The 10,392-nt window shown below is 36.7% G+C and overlaps 1 protein-coding gene across 2 annotated transcripts; it reads right to left on the bottom strand.

Moving 5' to 3' along the window:
* Positions 1 to 375: 375 nt before the first annotated feature.
* On the bottom strand, positions 376 to 9,883 carry trappc13 (trafficking protein particle complex subunit 13). 2 transcript variants are annotated; one of them, XM_041970622.1, is made up of 13 exons: positions 9,735 to 9,883; positions 8,509 to 8,577; positions 6,148 to 6,247; positions 5,969 to 6,053; positions 5,763 to 5,890; positions 5,604 to 5,676; positions 5,298 to 5,342; positions 4,957 to 4,974; positions 1,485 to 1,618; positions 1,207 to 1,405; positions 1,017 to 1,117; positions 762 to 909; positions 376 to 688 (listed from the first exon to the last, which is right to left on the bottom strand). In XM_041970622.1, the coding sequence occupies exons 1-13, from the start codon at positions 9,778 to 9,780 to the stop codon at positions 581 to 583; spliced, it is 1,254 nt and encodes a 417-aa protein (XP_041826556.1). In that variant the 5' UTR covers positions 9,781 to 9,883; the 3' UTR covers positions 376 to 580. The 2 variants fall into 2 exon arrangements, with proteins under 2 accessions (XP_041826556.1, XP_041826557.1); XM_041970623.1 differs by lacking the exon at positions 4,957 to 4,974.
* Positions 9,884 to 10,392: the final 509 nt, after the last annotated feature.

Consider the following 10,392-nt stretch of genomic DNA (forward strand, 5'->3'; position numbering starts at 1 on the left):
TTTTATAGAGCATATTTTTACTTCTGGTAACTTTTCTAACACCGTTACTGGAACTTCAGCATCTCTGAACTAATCCTGTTATCTATCCTCGATATCAGGCCTGAATTGGGGAATAAAAATGTGCTGCTTGGAATAAACCGGGATCTTTAAAGTAAATTGGTTATTGAAAACAAAAACATCTGGTTGTAAATGCTACAACTGAACAATCTGCTGCCGTTTGGCCTGCACTGACTGAGGGTTAAATTTGAGGTTTCTTTTTCTTAAGCCTCTAATATTTTATAGTTTAATTTTATATTATCTACATGGATTTATCATTTTGTGTTAAGTGTATGTAAATTGTTTTCTGCTTCTGTCCAATTAGCACAATAACAAATGTCAAAGTTACCATTGAATTTATTAACATTATACAGATTTACATAATTATATTCAAGGAAAACAATTTATAATATTCACAATTAATTTTAAAATCCAGTATTACCCCCTTAAGTTGCAAAAAAAAAAAAAAGGGTGAAATATCAAGTGCACAGTTCCACAGTTGGTCCATTCATTTCTGAAATGCAAAAAAAGGCAGTCACAATTTCTAGCGTTCGTTGCTCGTAAACGGGCAGACCACACACACTTGCGCGATGTCATCATACTCGTATGTCCTCTTCAGAAATGTGTCTGTGAGTCTCAGTCCGGATATGCTCTGAAACAAAGAGGCGGAGAAGGTGACTGCGAGAGAAAAGCAAAGATGCTGATGCAGAGAGCTGGGATCATACCTGCAGACCCTGGACGGAGGAGAAGACTGTGAGGGGGAGCGACAGGGAGGCGCCAGGACTAAGTTTCCCCAGCTGTCGCCCTGATATACCACACCAATGGATCGACCTCATGTTGCACATCTCCAGCACCAGGTCCATGGTTCTTTCACTACAACAGAAATTTTACAGAGAAACTGGAAGTTAATGCCATCTGGACAGCTGTAGTTCAGTGATTTGATCTTAAGTGGAGTTTTTCTCATGTGGGTGGATTTGCACCTGCAGTTGGTGATTTTACAAACGATGTCAAATGGTTCTTCGAGGTTTACAGTGTCAGGGATCATCTCCAAAGATAGTCTAATGTCTCCATAACCTGGAGCCTGGAGGACACATGAGGATAAAAATAAATAAAAAAAGGGTGAAACAAAAAAAAGCATTCTTTCTGTTGAGGAAGAAGGTAATCCCATACCATTCTTTGCAGCTGACTGGTCTGCAACCTTCCTCTCTCTCCAAGATTGGTCTTCCATACGATGTCGAGCTTTCCTATAACCGTCACTCCCTTGATGACGCCGGCCTTCTCTGCGTACTCTGGTTTTGGCTTCAGGCAGTACAAGTACTGCCGTGTGTCCATGGGCTGCAGGTAGGACATTTTCCCAAATGTGGACTCTCTGCCGGGCAAAAAATTGCAGCTAAGCAACAAGTATAAAACCATGTCTGTACTCAAAAAGAAGCAACAAGCGCTTTTACCCTTGATCTCCACATGTGACTGTGTTGAGCTCTGTCACATTGTACATCATAGAAGGTTCCAGAGACACTTTCTCCATGAACATTGGTGAGGTAGTGATGTTCTGGATCTGAGCCTCCAGAAACACTTCATCAGTCTAGAACGGAGGGGTCAGGGGTCACGCTAACACATCCCATTAACCATTATGTACAGTTAAATAATCTCCAAGGTGGACTGAGCAACACATTTACTTTATTATTTGCTATTAAAAGTTGTGGAATATTTTACAACTGCAAAAGGATAAATTCACAGTTTTTACTTTAAACATTTACTTAAAACAAGACCCACATGCCCATAGGAGCATTTTAAGGGCCACTGTAATCATCTTTACAAGCCATGAAGACTTTCCATAGTTACGTTTTGTTGCACATAACAAGAACTGTGAATTTTGTCCCTTCACGTGAGGTAGAGATTTATCAGGAAGACTTTTAACAGCCAGTACAGACTGGAGCAGAAAGCTTTCTGCTGCTCTGTCTGCAAACAGCATCAACAAATGTGAACTTATCCTTTCCTCTTCTCTTCAGGTGCAGTGAGTCATTTAGTGAATATTCAAACACGTAGACATTAATTAGTCTATCAGGTGTGCTCAGTGTACCTTTGAGGATATGTTAGTGCAGGTGCTGAAGAACACAGTAGAGGCTGAACAAGTCTGACTGTTTATTCTCCGGGTTTTTTTTTTTTTTTTTTTTTTTACATTGGTCTCTCATGCATCAAGTAATTTAACACCAGCTTCTAATTAAGTCATTTTGTCTTTTATTTGTACATCAGTTTTGGGGTGAGCAACCACTGAAATGATGTGCGGTGAAGGTTTGGTCATCTAAAATTTGAATCTCTGGCAATAAAGTGCATTCTTCCACCCCAAATATAAGATGGGGTTTCAGTGTGAGAGGTGGCAACGTGTTCATAGACTTCTTTTTATAAAAATGGTTTATTACAGAGATCACCTCCAATGAGGGGAAGAAACAAGTGCCTATTCATAATAATTGTTTAAAAGTCGAGATCTTTGACTTGTCATGTCTTAAAGGTCCCATATTATGCAAAATTCACTTTCTAAAGGTTTTCTAGCAGTTATATGTGTCCTCCTAGCCTGTGTATGAGGCCCCAAAATGAGAAAATTCTGACTCCTCTCTCACTTGGTTGCTCCACTTTTTAGCAAATGTGTTCTCAAACGGGTGAATCTGAGATCTTTCCCTTTGTGACCTCATCAAGGGAAATAACCACTGCCCCTGGTTGTAAATACTGTCGTTGACCCGCCCCCCTCCTGGCTAACTGAGCCTGCCTTTTAAAATCACCAAGCCGGTGCCAGCAAAAGCAGGATCCTCTCTCAGAGAGGGGTGTGGACAGGCACCACTTATGAACATTTAAAGGTTCAGACACAGAAACCACCTGTTCTCTGTAGAGCTCACTAGAGCTACTTTTGGAATGGCTGAAATTACGGACCAAAGCTGAATTTGGGGTAATACACTTTGAAAACAAATTTGTTGGACCTCTGACACCCATATGAAATAGTTGAAAAAAATGTATAATATGGGACCTTTAACTATACATCAGGCATCCAAGTCTTTGGGAATCACATCATCATTGCTGTTGTAGAAGTTGCTGTTAGCCTCACAGGTAAAGACCCTCAGGCCTTAATCAGTAGTCTGCAAAAAACAGTAAATAGACTGCATCTATATTGTACTTTTAAATCCTCAAGGACATATTAACCTCCTTGTATGCACACTCACAGTGCTTTTCCATGCCTTATATGGAGCATATATCCACCACTTACACAACACACATATAAAGACAGTGGGAACAACATAAGGCCCAGGCTCTTAGCATATAGACTACAGAAGCTAACTGGTGGAGGGTTGCTTGATTTGAAGACCAGCACACTTAGAACCAGGGACGGCTGCATCGAAACCCTGCAGTCGATTTGGTAATATATGTCGATACTTTTCAAAATATGGCAGCACCACTGTGGTAATACACAACATGCTGTATGTTTTCTGAGTTTCAGGCGATAAACTTGTACTTGAAAATCAGCACCGGTTCATTTCTTCTGTCACATGACTACAGAAGCCAATCAAATGCAATAAGGGTGATGATGATGATGGTGATAGGGTTAGTGAGGATGATGTGTTAAGCATTTTGTTCTTTTAATTTAAGAAATGTAATTAATTTCATATTAATAAAGTCTAATTACTTGTAATAATTTTAACCCCTGTTGTTGCACATTTGAAACTAACCACCTCTGGCCTTTAATTATTTTATTTCTATTTAATCAAACAAATTTATCATAGTAAAATATTTACTTGTATTTATTATTCTATATTTTATATGTTTATTTAATATGATTTATTACTCATCTGTATTAATTTATAATGACTTATTTTTTAAATTAAATTTATATTAAGCTTAAAATGGTAAAGATAACCAAATTCATCTCCATCCTTTATTGGCTATTGATAAATTATTAGATTCCAAGTTTGAAGAAGAATATTTTCTCATGTGCAAGGAAAATAAATAAATAATGCAATTAAATTTAAAAGAAAAACAGCTTTTGACAACTAAGTACAAAAGAATCAAATCAAATCATCAAATCAAATTTTATTTATAGACAGCTTTTGCACTTTTGAAGGTCACCTTTTCTGATGATGCGCTGAGACTTAGAACCAGCATATTAAACATCAAATTTTTTATCTTTACGTCGACAACTAGTTGATGCTTTGAGAGAACAACACTGTCTTTACAACAGTCATTTTGTCTGTGCAACCTCCACTTTACAGTGAAATTCAATGAGAAAAAAGCAGAGATTAGTTCATGCCTGCAATTCATAATATCAGAGCTGACCATAAAACAGTCTGAACACAGTTAATATCAAATTACGAGCGTAGCATCGCAGCTTCATGCAAAGCCGTTTCAACCAAACCTCACATCATAACGGAAAAAAAATCAGATATTTCTGTTAGGTTAGCTACAGAAAGTCAAATGATTGCAACAGAACACTAAATTTAGTTAAATTACAGAAAATAAGGCTGTAATTGGCCAGTTCGATCAGCCCCGAAATACCATTAAAATGTCACTAACAAAATTACATCATTCTTTACAAATGAGACAAATCCAGCAATTTTCCCAATGATTTCTTTAACTTAAGAACGCCTCCCACACCCACCACAATTTGACACCACAAACTGCAATTAAAAGTAACAAAACCCTGTGCAGGATGAGTTTGCAAGAAAGCACGAGCGTTCAAAGAAAGGGCAAAAGAAAAAAGAATGGAAGTTCATTTTTATCTTCGAAGAGGTGGCGAGTGTCTTTAATATTCAGACGTTTCCTCCCATTCTTTTCTTTTTGCACCTTTCTCTGGGCTCAGAAAGACAGCCTGCTGCATGGAAAAAAAAGGATGAAGAGAAGCTAATGTTCAGCCATGAAAACAGAAGAAAGAATTACCACAGAACTGAGGTCACTCTAATGGGGAAAATAAAATACAAGACATAATGAACAAATGAAGTTACATGCAAAAGTTGATGACAATGAATATCTGCAGTCAAATATTAAAAAAAAAGCTTCTGATTTAAAAATGAGAGAAAAAAAAAACTAATTCTAATTAGGAAAACCCTTGATCTCTGGGAGTCCAAGAGTTTTCCAAGAGGCCTGATCTAATGCAAACTGCCTCTAGTAGCATGTGGAAAAGCTCCTGACTATGACATGAAACATGATATGAAGCATGTTGTGTACAGACTAGCAGCTTGCTCTTTACATTATGCTGATGGTGTTTGAGTGGTACTTACCTCTGCATTGTAGAACTTTGTCTTCACATCCAGCGGCTTCAAAACCTGATTAAAAATAGATTGGAAACTAAACAGAGTTTTTTCAACCTCCATTCAAATATAAGTGGAAATCTGAAAGATGGATTGAATGAAATCTATCCTGAAAGGAAGCGATCAAAGCTACCGTTCGGTCTCAAAGAAATGCACATGACTGTAAGCCACCAAATCCACACAAGGGTGGGTAATTGGATTCACTCTGTTGTAGGTCTGTGGCATTTCTCGAGCCAACTCCAAGTCATCTGATGGGAACATTGTAATATATCTCACCTGGAATTTGAAGAACTTCCGAAAATAGAGCTTCTCTCCATACTGAGTGGTGTAACTGACTGCGCAAACTAATCTGGAGGTGGGAACACAGGAATCAACATTCCATAACAGGAAAAGAAAAGTTTGAATCAGGAATGTTTATCCTGAAAATATACTCACATATGTGTTCCTATTTCTTTGACTTCATGGTGGATGACATCATCGATGCAGCATTCAGGTTTAAGCTCGGCTACTGCAGAGTTTGATGCAGAAAGATTGAGCCTCTGTGAGCTCGTCTGGAGGTCAGCCTGATGGAGGTCATGTCACAAAACACATCAGACTTATGTGCAAACAGGAGTGAAAAGAATATTTCCGTTTTGAAATACCTTCACAAGAATGTCTTTTACGATCTGGTTGCTGTCGTTATGCACACTTATATAACTGGAGAAGGTCTCACCAAGGAAAATATTTCTGTTCAACAAAAAAAGATGAGTGTTAAAGATAAAAGCTATGTTTGCTATTCAATTTGAAGACAAGTTAAAGTGCAAACAAAAGAATTTAATACCCAAAATTCTGCGGTAATGTGAGCATCTCTCCTAGCATTAATGTCTCTGCCCCTTTAATGGTGGAAGGGTCCTCCCTCATAAGTTGACCAAACAAATCCCCTTGAAGACAAAAATATGAGTTTAAAAAAGTTCTTATAAGTTTAACATCCCGGTTACATGAAGAGTATCACATGAGCTGGAAAAGTAAGTAAACCGGCAATAACTGTGCATTTGATAGAGTCTTTTAGGCAGCAGGAAGGGGCATAATTTTATTCATACAGTGTAAGGTGCTTACTTATGTTAAAGACACTCGTGTATATTTTTGAGACAGAATCCAGCTTTATATGACCTTCTGCTTTATCACACATCCACACTCTTGAAGAACAACTTGTATAAATCAGAAATTTGTATAAATTTGGTTATGTAATTAATTATTGCAGGAGTGAATGAGATATTTAGTCATTTTCTTTTTAACAGAGCAGTTCCAGTTCTCCAGTTTACGCATTCCTATCTTAGTCTCGATCTTCTGAGATGCAAACAGAGGGGAGGAAAAGACACAGGGAGACATTTGCATTACAGACATTTCTTAGGAGCTTCACTCTAAACCAATCTCGATTAAACATGATGCGTGAGACAGCTGCATCATGTCCATTGTTTTATTAATAGTCCACAGCTCTACTGTCTATTAGATAAGCATTAAAAGTATATTTACTTTTAATTTTCTATTTGCAATAATGTGCTTCACCCTGTGTATACATCACAGATGCCAAAAGCATACATCCTCTCCTGAAGCCCTTCCTCTCCCTTTCTGGTGTATTTTAGGAACTAACCGATGCTTCAAGATGTCTTTTTTTTCCTGAGATTGATATTTAAATTACAAGCTGTTTTTCCGTCTAATGTTGCAGCAAATTGCAAGTTGATTTAGTACAAATAGAACATCAGGCTTTTTTTTCCATGACTAAGTCATGAAAGTGTCATCAGCAGGTGCTGGTTTAGGTCATGTTACACATGAACTGAGAAGCAAAAGCAGTGGCTTTGGTCATACGGGAAAGAAAAACAAAAACTGTACACACACTGCGGAGACATTTTAATTCAGTGCTGTTTACGCTATTTAATGCTGTGGCTGAAATACAATGATGGGTCACAAATTTAAAAAAAATAAATAAATAAATAAATTTTTAAATGTGCAACTTCAAAATTGAAACCTAATAACAAGTAGGAGGAGAAAGGAGACAAGAGGCTTATCTTATATATCCAATTTTAACTGCATTGCTTCCTCTTTCCTACCTGTAACCCTGACATAATTTCCAATCAAATATTCCCCCCCAAAATATCCATTTTAATTCCAGGCAGTAAGGTAACAAAATAGGAAAATATCAGGGCTGTGTCCAACTTACTGTTTAGTAATAATAATAAAAATCCTTCTAATGGATCCATCTCCATTAAAATCAACAGATAAATCACACTGTAGATTAGCTTTAAGTGTAGAAGTTAAAGGAACAAAGAGACAAGAAAAAGGGAACTCATTTTTAAACACTTATACTTTCACTTTCCTATTACTATAAATATTCTACCTAGAAGTGTCAGTGTGATTTATGGCTTCCGTAGTGTTCAGTTACCAGTGCCCTGCTCTTTCTGCACAAATTGTATATCTGCAGATGTGAACTGGATCGTCTTTCCATAAGTTATGATGGCTGCTGTTCTTCCTCCTATTAGAAGTTTTATCCTAAAAACAAGTGCATCTCCAGTTTTACATCAGTGCTCTGAGGCAACTTTGCAAAGTGTGGCTGTTATTTGCTCAACAACATTCAAGGACTGAATAAAAGAGCTGAATAAAATTGAAGAAAACTTACATTTACCAAGATAAAGACAAGCAGTGAATTATGCAACAGCCACAGGAGTTTTGTTTCTCTGTTTAGATGCGTTTTCTACTTTATATTTACTTGCTACAAGGTAAATAACAGCTGAATCATGTTTTTTTTGTCTTTGAGTACCCTCTCTTGGTCTACTTGAGGTTAGAGAATCTGCTACGCTTCCTACCACATGCAGGTTAAGTTACAGTTTATTTTAGCATGTCTGAGTACTTGCCAGTAAATGAACCAGTGTGATAACACCTCAGTTGTGTTTTGATTGGTTGTTGCATCATTTGATGGCTTAGCATGAATAATTAATTTAATCCAAATTAACAGAGGCAACAGCAGAGTGGAGAAATATATTCATCAACAGCCATTTGCTTTTGATGTGCAATGGTAGAAGAATAAAAAACAATCACAGGAAACCCAAATAAATCATTAAGTGACACATATTATAAAAATCAAAGTTTTCTGTTTTCTCTGAAAGTTTATTATTACCAAGGCTTAGTATTTTAGACTCAGGCTCACCTGGAAGATCTCGATCTTCACACGTCACAGGCAGGTTTGTGAAGAGAGTCGGTTTTGTCAACCGCATCACTGTAAAGCAAGAAAGTATTGATTAGTGACCAAAGATGCAACAATATTAGCACTTGTGGTGATATCTTTGAAACTTACTCATTCCAACAAATGACAAAAAAATTAGTAACAAGAAAACTGAACCCCCCCCCCCCCCCCCCCTTCAAAAAAAAAACAGAATATAGTTATAAGAAAATTATCTAAAAGGACTTCAAATATCTTCTGAGAAAAAAAAAAATCATTAAAAAAAGCAGGAGTCCTTATTCTCGCCTCCTTAGACAGAACCAACTTATGGATTCACAGATCCAGTGAGTCATAAAGCTTTAGGCCATAAAGTCCTTTAAAATGAATGAGTTGTTTAGCTAAGGCATCGTGGCGAGGCATGAGTCTGGCTTTGAGAAGGTGCATCAGGTATGTATAAAAATAAATACATACATTTACATTTGATAAAAAGTTATATGTATAATTATAAACACAATTCAGTATTTGATCATTTGAACATTAATGTATTCTAAAACTCAAAGCTTCATAGTTTTATTTTGCTTAAAATCTTGCATAGCAACGATGGTTCAACATTATAACATTTAATACTTGGCAGTGACACATGAAGCTCAGTAAGGAGCTGTGCACTAGCCATATATTTAAAATGGGGGAAAAAGAAGAAAAATTTCTCAAACATATAAAAGTTAATTTTAAAGAATACTGGGACTTTCAGGTATCAACTCGAAATAAAGGCCGTTGAGCTAGTAAACGACGAAGAAATGATCATGTCAGTAGCTCAATTTGTTTCTCCCAGTGACCAACGTTTATACTTAGATAAGTGATGATCATAAAAATATTTTCTGGAAAACAAACAAAAACAAGCTCCAGAAATCAACGTTGAGCTTTTTAGCTAATCTTGTTGGCAAAACAGAAACAGCTTGGTCCATATCATGACATTAATTGGCAAGACTTATATTTAGACAGTATTTCTTATGGCTCAAGAAGTAAAGCAGTCTGTACAGTTACACCGGCGACCAACAATTTAGTTAACAAACAAAATAAACTCTACATAGTGGCTGGACAGTTAGCGCGGCTAGCATCTTACAGAAGCGACAGCTAGCTGCTACATATCTAAATACTCCACCTGTTCTGGAAACCTCTTGGAGATACAATGTGCTTTAGTGAAATGTAAATACCTTTCAAAGCAAGTAAATGTTCTTGTTTTGCCTGATTCACCTCCATTTTGACAGGGAAAAGAGTCCAATTAGCCAATAGGCTAACTACTTGTCTGCAAGGCTAGCTATTGAACTTTAACCCAACAGGAAGCACATTTCTTCTTCTTCATCTAAATTGAACACACACGAGACTCCAGGAACTATTACTGCTCTTTACTGTTCGGGATGGGCGTTACAACATCAGGTAATCTTTATCTTTTGGAAACACTCAATTTAATTTACTCGTAATACCGTGTTAAGCTCCTATATGTATAGGCTTCACTAATAAATTCATGATATCCATCATGATTCGGGTTCTATATTTCTCATGTAGCTGTGAAAATATAATCTTTCTTTCTTAAAATAGCCTTTTGTCTTTTATTTCTATTTTTTTAGATAAGATAATTATAAAAAAACATACTCAATAAACATACTATTATACTTTTTTGTCACGTATTCATTTCTTCCTTTATTTATCGTCCTTCCCACACTGTTTATGTTTTGATGTGCAATTAAATGCAGCCTTCTACTGACATCTAGTGGTGATAATTTGTATTACATTAAGCTATGACCAACGCTGCAGAATTGTCTAACAAAAAAACAAGAAAATCTAGATACATGATGTAAAGGCCCATCCTCT

This window comes from Melanotaenia boesemani, chromosome 19 (assembly GCF_017639745.1).
Source record: "Melanotaenia boesemani isolate fMelBoe1 chromosome 19, fMelBoe1.pri, whole genome shotgun sequence".
In the NCBI taxonomy this organism is placed as follows: Eukaryota; Metazoa; Chordata; class Actinopteri; order Atheriniformes; family Melanotaeniidae; genus Melanotaenia; species Melanotaenia boesemani.

Bases quoted from the DNA above. Each gene is read 5' to 3' on its own strand.
- trappc13 (XM_041970622.1), bottom strand. From the start codon at position 9,780: ATGGAGGTGAATCAGGCAAAACAAGAACATTTACTTGCTTTGAAAG. The intron at 6,248-8,508 runs GTGAGCCTGAGT...TTTGTCTTCAAG, and splicing joins TGAAGATCGAGATCTTCCAG to GGGATTTGTTTGGTCAACTT. The intron at 5,891-5,968 runs GTATTTCAAAAC...GACCTCCATCAG, and splicing joins TAAAAGACATTCTTGTGAAG to GCTGACCTCCAGACGAGCTC.